At 25.7% G+C, this 14,198-nt stretch overlaps 1 protein-coding gene across 1 annotated transcript; it reads right to left on the bottom strand.

Moving 5' to 3' along the window:
* Window positions 1-8,099: 8,099 nt before the first annotated feature.
* Window positions 8,100-13,110, bottom strand: LOC113557310 (eukaryotic initiation factor 4A-III). Its single transcript, XM_026962762.2, has 10 exons — window positions 12,771-13,110; window positions 12,478-12,680; window positions 10,560-10,692; window positions 10,371-10,504; window positions 10,066-10,154; window positions 9,860-9,998; window positions 9,669-9,784; window positions 9,460-9,567; window positions 8,413-8,540; window positions 8,100-8,199 (listed from the first exon to the last, which is right to left on the bottom strand). Exons 1-10 carry the CDS (start codon window positions 12,907-12,909, stop codon window positions 8,183-8,185), a joined length of 1,206 nt encoding a protein of 401 aa, XP_026818563.1. The 5' UTR covers window positions 12,910-13,110; the 3' UTR covers window positions 8,100-8,182.
* Between the last annotated feature and the right edge of the window lie 1,088 nt (window positions 13,111-14,198).

The raw sequence follows: 14,198 nt of genomic DNA, 5'->3' as shown, positions 1-14,198 counted from the left end.
ATCAATATACATGATCCAATAAATAAATAATAAAGGAAATCATATTTTTAACTCATATTATACAAATAAAAAATAAAAATAATAAAAATTAAATAACTTGAAGATGGAGATTGCTTTTATTTTAAGTACCCATACATACATTTGAACTTTAAACCTGTATAGTGTATACCCATGCTAAGCGTGAGCAGACTTCATAAGTAGATAGTGCTCATATATTATTATTATCAGTCTATGTTAAAACTATTAAACTTTTTTAAACTTAATGTGGTTTTGGTTCTAATATGCATACATGTAATATAGAAAAATATAAGTTTCACAATACCAGTATACCACACATTATTTATGAATTATGAGAGAGTTAGGTAATATTAAAATTAAAATACAATCAAAAACAAATTAATAATGATAATAAAAATATAAAATCAATAATAATTAATATATGAGTGAATATAGTATATAGATGAGTTGATAGTAATATATGTTATAAAATAATGTATACATTATTTTTAAATTATTTATTCTGAGTTTACTTACTTAGATTACTGTCATATCATTAAACATTGTTGAACTACATCATCTTTATACAATAACTTAATATCATATGATCAAAATAATAATTTTTATTTAAAAAAATGTGTATTACTTATTTTAAATTGAATTGAATTAATTAGTACATTTTAGTTTATTTTATTTTATTAATTATATAATAATAATTATAAATATATTATAATTATAATTATATAATTTTACGCCAAAATTAGATTCAAAAATGAAGATCGTCAACTTAAGCGCCACCGACATACCAGGAGTCTATGAAGACACGATGACCGCGGCGATACCGATTACCGGCAACATGTCATGCAGTACGAACACTACAAACATAATAGCGTTATAGACTAGAGCATCATAACCGTTGATTACTTGATTATAATAGATACTGTATTTTATTATAATTTAGTTAATAAGTAGTGGTATAACATTTTATTTTATAATTAAAATAATAAAATATATTATTTAGCATTAACAATAAATGCACATTACCATTTACTTAATAATATTATGCTACATATTGTGCATTCATCATGTATAATATGGTTATATGTTTTATTTATATATGTATACTATAAAAAAACATATGACAAAAAACCTAGAGATATGATTATGCCGCAGAGAATATTTCGAGTATCTCTGTGGATCTGTTTTGATGATTAATTTGAATTCAATGATAAATCATTGTAAACAAAAAACACTTATGATAAAATAAAACTACAGGGCCGTGTAACATTTTCATGTCTCAGAATAGCTAGTGCTAAAAAATGAAAACTGAATTTTTTTATCAAACATAGACTATAAAGGTAAATAGTTGTAACGTTTTGTAATACTCCTCCACTATAAGTATTTATTTTTAAACCACTTGTATAGTCGTATACTATACGACGTATATATGACGTGTGTCGTGTCTGACACGATAATTCCTACACGGAAAAAAACACATTTCAAAATGTATTTAAATTTTTTATTTAATGTAGAATATTTCAAAAACATTTCATAAGTATAAATTTGATTTTGAAAATTTATAAAAACGATTTAAAAACATTTTTTGGCCATAATAATTCTTAAAATATTTTGAAACATTTAAAAAATATTATTACTCGAAAAATTTGAAAACAATTATAATTATGTATTTATGATACATAATTGCATTATAATGTCTACATCTTCATCTTTAGGTATGAATATATAAAATTATGTGTAAATTGTCGTGATAATAAATAATAATAATATATTCGTCAAAACTCTAACATAAAATTATTGTAAAAAGAAAAATGTGTCTATGTATTTTTAACCTTTCTAAATAATTATATATAGTTTATATAGTTTAGCTCAAAAAAAGTAAAATAATGTTATAAATTCATTATGTTTGGAAATATGATAACATGAACATTGGTGAAAATTTCAACTTTCAAGTATCTATATGGTTATTTGTTTTATAATGCAACAAAACATCGAACATTTTTTTAGGAATAATAATCTTACAATAAACATTTTTTTTTTTGTTTGTTATATAGGCAGAAAAACATATAAAATATCATAGTTTACCTAGCTGTATTAAATTTCAAATCTTAGATATAAAAAGAACAATTTTTTATGAAATTTTAACTACAAAATAATTTCACTGATTTTGACGAAATTCATCAATTGTTATGACGTTTAAAGCCTTAAAAAAGGTGCTATAATATAAACATTTGATGGAAATTTCAATTATTAACATGGTTTTTCGATTTTGAGTTATACAGATAAAAAAAATCTTTTTCAAATAATTTGATGTAATAATGGAATGTTTATAGTTTCTACGATTAATATTCTTTGAACGATAACAAAATATGTAATAACCTTTTTTTGAAAAATAAAAATATCTCAAGTATAAAAATAATTATATTTGTTATGATAATGCCATTTTATGTCCCCCTAATAATGTTTTGCAATTGAGAGTTCACCAAACATAATTGCGGTATAGGACTATTATAAATAATTGAGTAGCTTTCAGGTTTTGGATTCCTCTTTATTCGTATTTAATTATTTAAATTATATTTTAAATGACAAAAGTTAATAATTCATTGATTATCATCATACTTATACTTATTGTTTTAAGTAAATGTATGAATTAATAATATTATTTTCTAAGATCCGATAAATTGTTTTAATGATTTATAGTTCAAATAATATTGATAAGAAATAATAATGTAATTTTGTGTAACGTGTAAAAATCTGATCAAAGTTTAATTTTGATAAATCATAATGTTATGGGATAATAAATAGTAAATAATTGTAGTGGGCCCTTTTGATTTAACCATGGATTGAGCCTTTTAACTTTCAAATTTTGATACCACAACTGGCAGAACTCATGATAGGTACCGAAAAAAACATAGTATAGATTTTCAACCGCAATAATAATAATAATATGCGGTTTGTAGTGGCGCGTTAAGTCACAGTCGTACGAGAGTACGAGACGCGAGTTGCATGAACTCCTAATACGTTTGACTCGCGACGAAAACCACTACGACCATAATAATGTGACCACGACACGATTTCGCAACCATCTTCGGTCATCGGTGCTTCGGAAAAAACGAAAACAGTGCACTCTTGTAGTCTACAGTGCATGGCGGCTGATTCAGTTTAAACAAGAATAGATTTCGACCACTAGTCACAATAGAATGTTTTTTTACTATTGTATGATTATCGTTTTTACAAAACTGCATCATATTGAACGATATTGAAAATACAAGGTCTCTTCGCAAACCTTTAGAAAACAACTAGGAATACTGAATCGCTGGTGTACGAGCTCGTTTCAACTGCGTCGTGCGAAACGCTGACATTAGGATTGGGTATTATCGTGTTGATCAATTTGCCTCAAATTTTGACCAAAATTTATAATTATTTAAGCTGAAGAGGTTAGGTGCCGTTAGTGGTTTTTAGATCAAAAACGCAAATTTTCGAAATCGTTAAGAAGGAGTAATATATTATGTGTAAAATTACTGTAAATATTATCTAACGGTTTGATATTCGCAGTGCCGGATCTAAGGTGAACCGTGGCACTTGCCCCGGAAGTCTTTGTCGGAGGATGCCAAATAACAGTATATATCCCGGATAAGAAATATGCTAATCCGGATATTCGATCGATTGCTCTGATAATTTACGCGGTAATAAAATAAATGTCAAATTAGTTATAAAATAACTGTTATAACTATTGGGCGATTTTGAATTCACCACTCGGTACATCTCGATGAACATTCTCTCTGCGATTTCAGTTTTGTCCGGAAAGAAAGAATAACGTTTTCAGATCAATCGACAGCCGCTGTTATATACAGATACTGACTATATAGTACGCGCGTAGACGTTACACAACATCGCCGCCCAGTTGCGGTCTCTCGCGATGGCGCGGAGTATACACAATGTTGCGCGCGTATTACTATCGCTGTTGTGTAGTGTCGTGCAGTCGATAGCTACTCGAAAGACGCACGCGCGCTCGTCTGCATGGGACCCTGATGGTTACGACCCACGAACGGTCATACATCGGACCACATTTGGTTAGCCGTTGTGGGCTCTATGATATTTCGTGTTACTTTCCACTCGTCATTCTTATTATAATAATAATAATATTATGTTTTACTGACAAACCGGCCAACAAGAAATTGAATTCAGCCAATCAGACATCAGACATCGACTGATATAAAGTCTCTCGTATCAAATAAACTGTGGATTAGAGGCCAATTACTATATTATTATCATTCTAATTCTAAAAATAATTCAGTATAGTAAGTAAAATCTATGTTTATGGTATTTTAACTACCTACGTTTTTCCGCAGGCCGTGTCACGTTTGCATCGTTTTTTTTTGTTTTTTGTTTTGGTTTGAGAAAGCTTGTTAAAACAAAATCTTTATTCACAAAATGTTTTTGATTAATAATTCGTATTCATTTGTTAATCCACGATGGAAATTTCGGACTTATTTTATTCATTGCCTATATTGCCCTTGCTTATAATATAATACTAGATATTATAGCACTATAGAAGTAGGTATAAGTACTTACGAAATCAATATCGGATTTATATTGATTAAAATGAAAAATCTTTTGTACTTCAATTGATAAAACAAAATTAACTAAAAACCAAAAGAAAAAACGTACAAGGTATATATTATTTTTTTTGCAAAAAAATTTATTATTTTTGTAATTATTATAATTAATAAAGCATATTAATCTTAGAGAAATATTGTACTTATAATGTGTCGAATTATTTTTATAAGTGTATATATATTTCAATTTTGACAAAATTGGATATTTGATATTTTGAACGAAAAATAACAATTGGCGAAAAAATATTATTCATAGAGACTTTTTATGATACTTTTTACCATTATATTAGTTATCTACTATACACATTGCCATTTTTAAAATGTATATGTGAATGAATGAATAATTAATTATATTATAGGTTTTTTTTTATATTAAATTGTTGACAACCAATTTCCTACGTCAAAAATCCTAAATTAGCATACCTACAGTTTTAAATTATATATTATGTATTATGTATATGTTGTACTATTGTAGTGAATATTGGGTGAATCATTGGTTGAATCTTGAATACTTTGCTTGCTTAGGGTTTGAAATATGCTATACATAGTGTATGTATTCAATGTACTCAATGTAGTATTTAATATTAACTATGAGTTTATTTATTATGTAGACAAAGAGTATTTTTATTTTACTGCCAATTTTTATTAGATCGCCAGTTGCCTGACGCAATATTGTGGGGATACATATTATCATACAACGATACAACTGTAAACTAGTAATAGCGTGCTTCGCTTGATTGCGCCGTTCAATCGAGACAATCGAAATAAAGCAATACAATGTACCTAATTATTTAATTAGGTATTTAGAGTACATTTGTACTCTACTAAAATTTCACAAATATAATTTTAACGTAAATCGTGTGTTGGTGTGTATATTATTCGTATATTATTACTCGATTCGGACTTCTCTACAGCTTAGCTCATCTCCGTTCCTTATAATGTATCGAGATTCGTGATCACGCCACTATATAGATTGCTTACTCAAGTTAATCTATTTTCCCGAAAATGACCTCTTTCGACGTCACACGCTTGTTTTTCCTAGAATGTGTATATTACCTATTTACCTATTTCATCATTTAATATAATATTATAATAATAATTATATTCTAACATTAATAACTAACTAATGAGGTTCACAACAACGGTGAAGCGTGTTACAATGGTATAGGATCCTGGTTGTTTCGGACGAAAAAACAACCGACTGCATCAATGTTTGTTATTTTATGGGGAAAAAATGCATAGAAAGAAATATAATTTCACCATGTTGAGAACAAGTAACAACACTAACGACCAAGCAAAGCGGCTTCCTACGAATCCTACGTACCTGTTTTTCTATCATTACATTAGGTTTAGCCGGTATAGGTATTGTTAGAAAAAATAATTTCTATCACACAAAACAATCCAAAAAGTATGAAATTCAAGCGAGTTGGAAAAAACTGATTATTAAATAAATATTAAAATATATATATATAAACACTTGAACATTATAATTTATAGCAATAAGCTACCTAGTGACATTTGACTAATATTTATACCTGATACATTTGTCCTAGTGTATATATTGTATATTGTATAAGTATATTAGATTTCTTTCATTGGTATACAGGGGCAAACGAATAATAAGCGCCAGAGCGAATTGATTAGAAAATTTCATTGTTGACATTTTAATAATAGTAATAAGCAGGGTACAGACTAAAGGGGATATCGATAAGTTAGATTTTTTAGTTATATTGAAATATTGTGAATATTTAAGTTGTTTGTAACGCCGTTACAGTGAGGATGGACGTATGGTTAGTTGTTACTTGTTGAATATTTATTTTTTTTATTTTTTATTTAAATTTCAATAAAGAATTTTTCCTCAATTAAAAACCTTGTACAAGGTTAATGAATCTCTAATCGATATTTTTATTTGTATAGTTTATTCTAAATCATAATCAATATTTTTACATTTTGGATGTATATTATTATCGATCAATAAATTTTAATTGAACAATACTTCATTACAAATTTTTATAGAATAAAATATTAACTTCACTTTATTAAAATTATTAAAAATGTTATTTATTGTCTTATTCTGAGTTAGTACTCAGTATTTTCAGTATGAAGTATATAAGTCATGTAATATTCGAATGGTGTGCTACTGATGGTTATTGCTTTAGTGTCGTAAAAAAAAAATAATTACATAAACAATAAATGTTACCATTTCATTAATTTTACAGATGTCACTGAGTAAAAATTGCAAATTAAATAATGTACATTCTTTAAAATCATGTTAGTGCTCTAGATTTTTATTTATAATAATTTGTTGTGAAGTTCAACTAGTTTTTTTTTTAAATTGTAGTTGGTAAATTTTTCCCGTTTTTCAATAACAATGAAAAGTTATTATCTTCCAAATTTATTTATAAAAGGGAAAATATAAAAACAGTGAATTATATTACTCAAACACTTTACAACACCAATAACAAGCATCAATCATATTTTAAATACCTAACCTGAGTGTGAAAAACAAATTAAGCTAAGTTAAAAACTAAAAATATAAAACTAATACTTTTTTCAATCCTTTTTGTTTATGTTGGATTTGAAATTTCTTTTGAAAAAAAATAAAAAAATATTTTAATAGACAACTTTGCATATAAACACAATTTTCCATGAATTAATTTTAACAAATAAGTATTTTAAATATCAGGAGTATAAAGAACCACAAAGATTTTAAAGATGTTTTAAAATTTAAAAGACGTTTGACGATCCAACAACATACTTTTATAAATTTAAAAAGATAGCTCCATCACCACTATTTCAACAAAGTTGAAAAATACATACTTATAACTATATCATAATCTGTTTAGTATATTATACCTCGAAAATATATGGAAAGTAAGTTACAGATTTGAAATCTAGACATCATACAACTAATGTTTGTAATATTTTGGTATAATTATTATGATAATGTTAAAAAAGTATGTTATAAATATTAATTTTGATACTATTCTATAGATAGTTATTATATTTTTTTACCAACTGTAAAAGATTTGCTTATAAAAAAAATTGTTACACAAAAATTTTATTAAATATGAAGTTCTTTAACTTAAATATTTAATATTAAAGGACTTATACATGTTTGTAAACTTCTGATTCTTAAAAAAAACATATTAGTTATTTATTGAGTAATGAAATCATCACTATTAAGTTATTTCTATTTTATTTTTTTTTTTGTCCCATACAAAGGGATCACTTTTATACTCATTCATAAGGATAATTAAGAAAACATTTATCATTATATTTATCATATTTAATCATTTTATTATCTCTAATAATCAGTGAAAGAGTTTTTTTCTGCAAAAGTTTTAACAATGCAAAAGGATTACGTATTACAATGCTTATAATTATAGTTATGAAAAATTTACATCAGCAATATAATAGGTAGATACTATAATACGTGCTAAAAATTAAAATACAAAATATTTTTCATTTGTGAATATTTAATTATAATATAATAAAAGTTGTAATGTTATAGAAAAAGTTCTAATGCTAATTTTTTTTCCATGTCTTCATATCAAATCAGCAACTGAAAAATATAAATAATATTTTAGTGTCAATTTAAAATAATATTTATTAAAGAAAGTTTTGATGTATACTTTAGTTAATATTGTTTTTATGAGAAATAAAAACTAAAGGTACAAAGTGTATATAAAATTATAAATTGATAGTGTTTTTTTTTTAAAATAATGTTAGATAATATTTCATTATCTATAATACAACAACTATTTGTTAACTTTACCATTCATTGGCATTTCATCAATTTGTGTGGAGTAATATTGTTCAATATCGCGTAAAATCCTTATGTCATCACTTTTAACAAAATTTATTGCCACACCTTTGCGACCAAATCTTCCAGAACGGCCAATCCTAAAATTAACAGATAATATCAATAAAAAATATGTTATAGAACAATGTTATTAAAATGGTATGGGTTGAAATACACTGGAAACAGAGTCGGATTAACGTAGAGGCAGTATAGGCAATCATCTAGAGTACCAAATTTTGAAAGGCACCAAGCAGAATCTGAAGCCAAGTCCTTAATTTATTTTTATTTTTTGACAGATTTGATATTGAATTTAATTAAAAATATACTAAAAAATCATATTATATTATAAATTTATTTATATTAATATATAATTATATCATATTATTATTGTTATTATAGTTTTCTATACTGCAAATCTATGTTTACAGATTTATATTTTTATTTTGTTCATCATTGATTATTTATGCTGAACTGTGTACAGTTTTGTGTGTAGTTATTATTCATTATTTTATGAAGGTGTGTGATATGATATATTATAGTATATAATAAATAATAAGTAGTAGGTCATATAATATTATATTATTAATCAAAATTCATAAAATTGTTTACGGGTTGGTTTTTTAAAATAAACTATCAAACATACACAAATAAATGCTCTATAATAATTTATCTTATTTTAGATATTCTATTATTTTTTTTATAATTTATGAACTTCAAAATAGTATAAATAGCTTATTCCATAAGTATTGTAACTAGGTTATGTATATTTCATATATTATAATACATATTTTGATATTTGTATATTGTATAATATATAGGTACAATGGTTTTTATAATATGAGATTATAAACATCAAAGATTTATGGGCAGAGTACAATAAAATTTTAGGGTATAGGGGCACAAGTAAAACCATTGCCTAGATGCGCATTTTTTCTTAATTCGGCCTTGACTGGTAAAAATATTTGTATTTTAAATATTAACTATATTTTATATTTTTAGTTAACAACAAAAATAAATTACCTGTGTATATACAATTCACGGTTGTTGGGCAAATCATAATTTATAACCAAAGACACTTGTTGTACATCAATTCCCCGAGCCCAAATATCTGTTGTAATCAAAACTCGCCTGTGTATACATAATAACAATAAATTAAAAAAATGTCCAACAGCTTCATTGTTATAAGTTATTAATAATCTCAAAAATATAATATTTCTTAAAACACTTGCGTTTGTCCAGCACGAAATTCTTTCATGATAGCGTCCCTTTCTTTTTGTGGCATGTCTCCGTGCATTGAACTTACAGTAAAATTTGACTCTCTCATTTTCTCTGTCAACCAATCAACCTAAGCAATTCAATTCAATGTTAGTGGTTAATTATGATTTGCTGATTTATTTTATTTTAATGATTGATGACTAACCTTCCTCTTAGTACTGCAGAAAATAACTGCCTGAGTTATAGTTAGTGTATCGTACAAGTCACATAAGGTATCAAATTTCCATTCTTCACGTTCAACAGCTACAAAGAACTGTTTAATTCCTTCAAGTGTCAATTCATCACTATATAATACATTAATTCATTAAAAACTTAAATCAAAATATTTTTAATCAAATATTGTATACAAACCGTTTTACTAAGATTCTTATTGGATCGGTCATAAATTTGTTAGTCATTTCTAATATTTCATGTGGTAATGTAGCTGATATTAGAATAACCTATGAAATAAATAAAATTATAAAAATATTTTATTAGTAACAAAAATTATAAAAGTTAGAAGTGTAGGACTTAATTTGACAAAAAAAAATATAATTAAAGTAATAATAACTTCAAAGTTATAAAATAAAAATAGTTAACTTAAAATTATCTAGATGGTAAAAATGAATACTAAATAAGCAACTATGTTATTGTGCTCTATGATAATCTTATCGTACTTGTGTAGCAGGTGGCAAGAAACGATAAACATCGTATATTTGCTCTTTAAATCCTTTATTTAACATTTCATCAGCTTCATCTAACACCAATGTCTTAATATTACGAGTACGCAATGCTTTTCGTCTTATCATATCTGTAAAAATTTTTTAATATATTAACAATTCAAGAATAAAATCTTTATTACATACCAAACACACGTCCAGGAGTACCAGAAACAATATGTTGCCCAAAATCCAATTTTCTTAAGTCTTCTCCGAGGTTAGTACCACCAATACACGCGTGGCACTGAACATTAAGATAATCGCCCAATGCCAGAACTACCTATAATAAATTAAGTGTTATTTTAAATTTTAAATTTTAAATTAAGAAAACGAATAACTAGTTTTTTCTACAATGTTGTGTGAATTAATAGAACAATTAAATATTTCTAAGATAAAATTATTATTTATTAAGAACAATAATCAAAGATTGATTGTTGAGTGGGTCACTGAAATGGATAATTATTGTACCCAAAGAACAATAATTCTGAGTGAAGATTGTCTGTCAACCTATTACTATTATCATATAAATAAATAGCTGTTGATTATTATAGTAATTTATTTAAAAAATTATATGATATAAACTATAAATAGAAAATACCATAAAATTAATCAAAATATCTAAAAAAATCCATTGTGTATATAAAATATAATAAATTATTATATTTAAAATACAAGTGAAAGTTTCAAATCCCACTAAACATATTTTAAAATTATGATAAACAACTAAAACCATTATTTATTACTTGAATATCAAGTTTTGTCTAAGTTTTAAATGCAATGTTTAAAATAAAAAATAAAATTCATACATTTATTTCTCTGGATTTCTTGGTTTTAGCATTGACTACTCATGAGTAATCATATATATATATATATAATTTTCAAATCTTAGGTATGACTATTAAAAATTTGTAACTGAAAAATAATATTTAAATTTTCACAATTGTAATGAATTTTTCAAAATTCTAACTTTAAATACTTATAAAAACATCTTATGATTATTTATTTTTTAATCAGTGTATGAATAACTTATAGAAATGTATAAAAATGCTAATAAATACATTTAAAGAAAACTTCAAATTTTTAAGGTCGTTTGTTTTCGAGTAACACTAAAGAAGAAAATGTATTTCGTCAAAAACTAGTTTTGTGTAAAAATGTCTATTATTCTACTGAAAATCGAAGTATTTTTTTATTAAAAATTATAAATACATACACATAATAATACATTATTATAAGATCCATACATTAATTGCTCCACTCGGAATTTAAAATATATTAATCCACAACATAACTCCTACATAATATAATGTATATAATTATTACATATTATGCATTAATACATATATTATTGAACATTTGAAAGATAATATTTTAAAATGCTTTGTTTTATCCTCTATAACAAACTCAGTTAGGTAATTTTATTACTTTCCAAATATGTATGCATTAATGCATAAAACAAAATAAAAATACATGAGCATTTTGCATTTATACTTCTTGTTTTTTTTTTAAGAAATATGTGAAAATATGCTCTTATTCAAAATCAAACTATTTTTAAAAAGCATAAAAAGAAAAATTAGTTTACTTTTCTATAAAATATAAATATGCAAATTTCTTAATAGTAAATACCTATAAAAAAAAAGCATTCTCTTCCAAACAAATCATTGGCATTTCTTACATCTACCTAACTGTATACACTAAAAAATATACATGAAAATGCATATAAAATCAAAGTGAGACTGAAAAACTACTTTTAACTAACGAGTAAATGTAATGTATATGATAAAATAATAATAGTTTTGAACTTCAGACCATGTGGTCATTTTCCAGATTTTGGTAGTAACGATACAGGATGTAATCTTGAATAATCACGATAATAATTGTAGTCTCAATAGGAAAGTACCAATTTATAATAGGTTTATTGTATATTATCCTATTTTATTTTAAATATTAGTCCCACTTGTCAATTTTGATATCGATATTTTAATTATAAATTATTAGGTTAAACCCTATACAGTAGAACACTGAATGCACAAATAAAATATTTTGATAAAAAAAGCCTGTAATGTACCTTTTGAATTTGTACAGCGAGCTCTCTAGTTGGCGACAAACACAACACTTGTGTATCTCTTAACTGGCTGTCTATAGATTGTAACATAGCAATGGAGAATGTGGCCGTTTTACCAGTTCCCGATTGAGCCTGGGCAATAACATCTCGTCCTTTGATCATTGGCTTGATAGCTCTTTGTTGAATAGCCGATGGACGTTCGAAACCTAAAAGAGTATAATTCAATAAATAAGAAACCACAACATTACATAATGGAGTTAAGGCGTAATGACCATGAATGGTAATGAGCTACTTACCGTACGAGTATATTCCACGAACCAAGTCTTCCCGAAGCTTCATATTATCGAACGTCGTAAGTACTTCAACATCTTCACTGGTCTCGAACTCGACGTGCGATAAATCTTCGGTAAGAAGTCCTGTCCGTCTGGCTGCCATTTTGTAAGTTATAGTATTTGTTTGCTGTTTTCACGGATACAAATGATCAACGAGCAGCAGTCATCTGCTAAGACAATAATATAAAAATGAACGTATCGTCAACGAAAAGTCAAATAGCACATAGATAGTTTTCACTTCTAAACAGTAAACACCAACTACCAAGCAGTAAGCAGCATCGATTCGATTAATTGCTTAAAAAATGAGGTATTGTTGACAACAACATTTTAGCGTGTGTTCAAGGTGATAAGAGGTTACCTACACTGGACCTAGTTATCTGTTAAGAATGCGGATCGCTTGTATCACTTATATACCAAATATATTTGGCGCTAAAAGTTTGATATTCAAATATAATAAATAATATAATATAATACATTAATACGTATAATGTGGGTTAGTGTGGAATTACTGGAATTAGGCTACAGTTTACAAGAAATATAAAATATAATATTTTTATCACATTTAAACAACTAATTTTATAATTATTTTCTCAATAATTTTAAGTTTATTTTATGAACTATGTCATTAAATTGAATTTTTCATACCTGTTATTGACGAAAAAATGTCATTAAAATAAATTAATTTTCCACGGGTATAGATGATATTGAACTTTCAGGACGGATATTTCTAGATCATCGTTGGAATTGTAGAAAAATATTTTAAATTAAAGTGTATTTTAATATAATCTAATAATTATACCTATATTACCTATTAATAAACAATTTATTATTATTATTATTTAGTTTAAAAATTTTCAGCATATGCATGCTATTACAAGTTTAAAATACATATTCTAATTACAAATTACAATGTTTTTGTGGTATAGTGATATTATTTATAAATGTTAATATTTTTTATTGATAATTTTTAGTGGTATAAATTTACATTTGATGCTCATCTCCATCTTCACTAACGTCTGATAGTAGAAGATCTTGCGGTAGACATGGTCTTAAGTGCTGATTTTTTGTTTTGTTTCCCAAGTTGTAGAACCTGTTGTAAGTCGGATACATTGATGATGGTATGGAAGTTTTTGAATTATGTTTTTATCCTATTCAATCTTGAAGGAGTGGATTCCTGTATTAATAAACAATTAATGCATGGGTAATAGGTATTTATAATTTGTATGTACCTATATATTATAGTATACTATGTTTTAGGGTCATTTATTTATACATTATAGTTTTATTTATATTTAAAAATGTATTTATTATTTAGAATTTTAAAAAGGCTACTTATAGTAATACTTCCACTTGAATATGTATGGATAAATTGGTTTTAGTTTTTAAAATAAT

Source organism: Rhopalosiphum maidis, chromosome 3, assembly GCF_003676215.2.
Source record: "Rhopalosiphum maidis isolate BTI-1 chromosome 3, ASM367621v3, whole genome shotgun sequence".
Classification (NCBI taxonomy): Eukaryota; Metazoa; Arthropoda; class Insecta; order Hemiptera; family Aphididae; genus Rhopalosiphum; species Rhopalosiphum maidis.
The sequence above is the reverse complement of the archived record's forward strand: the minus strand, read 5'-3'. Positions and strand labels throughout refer to the sequence as shown.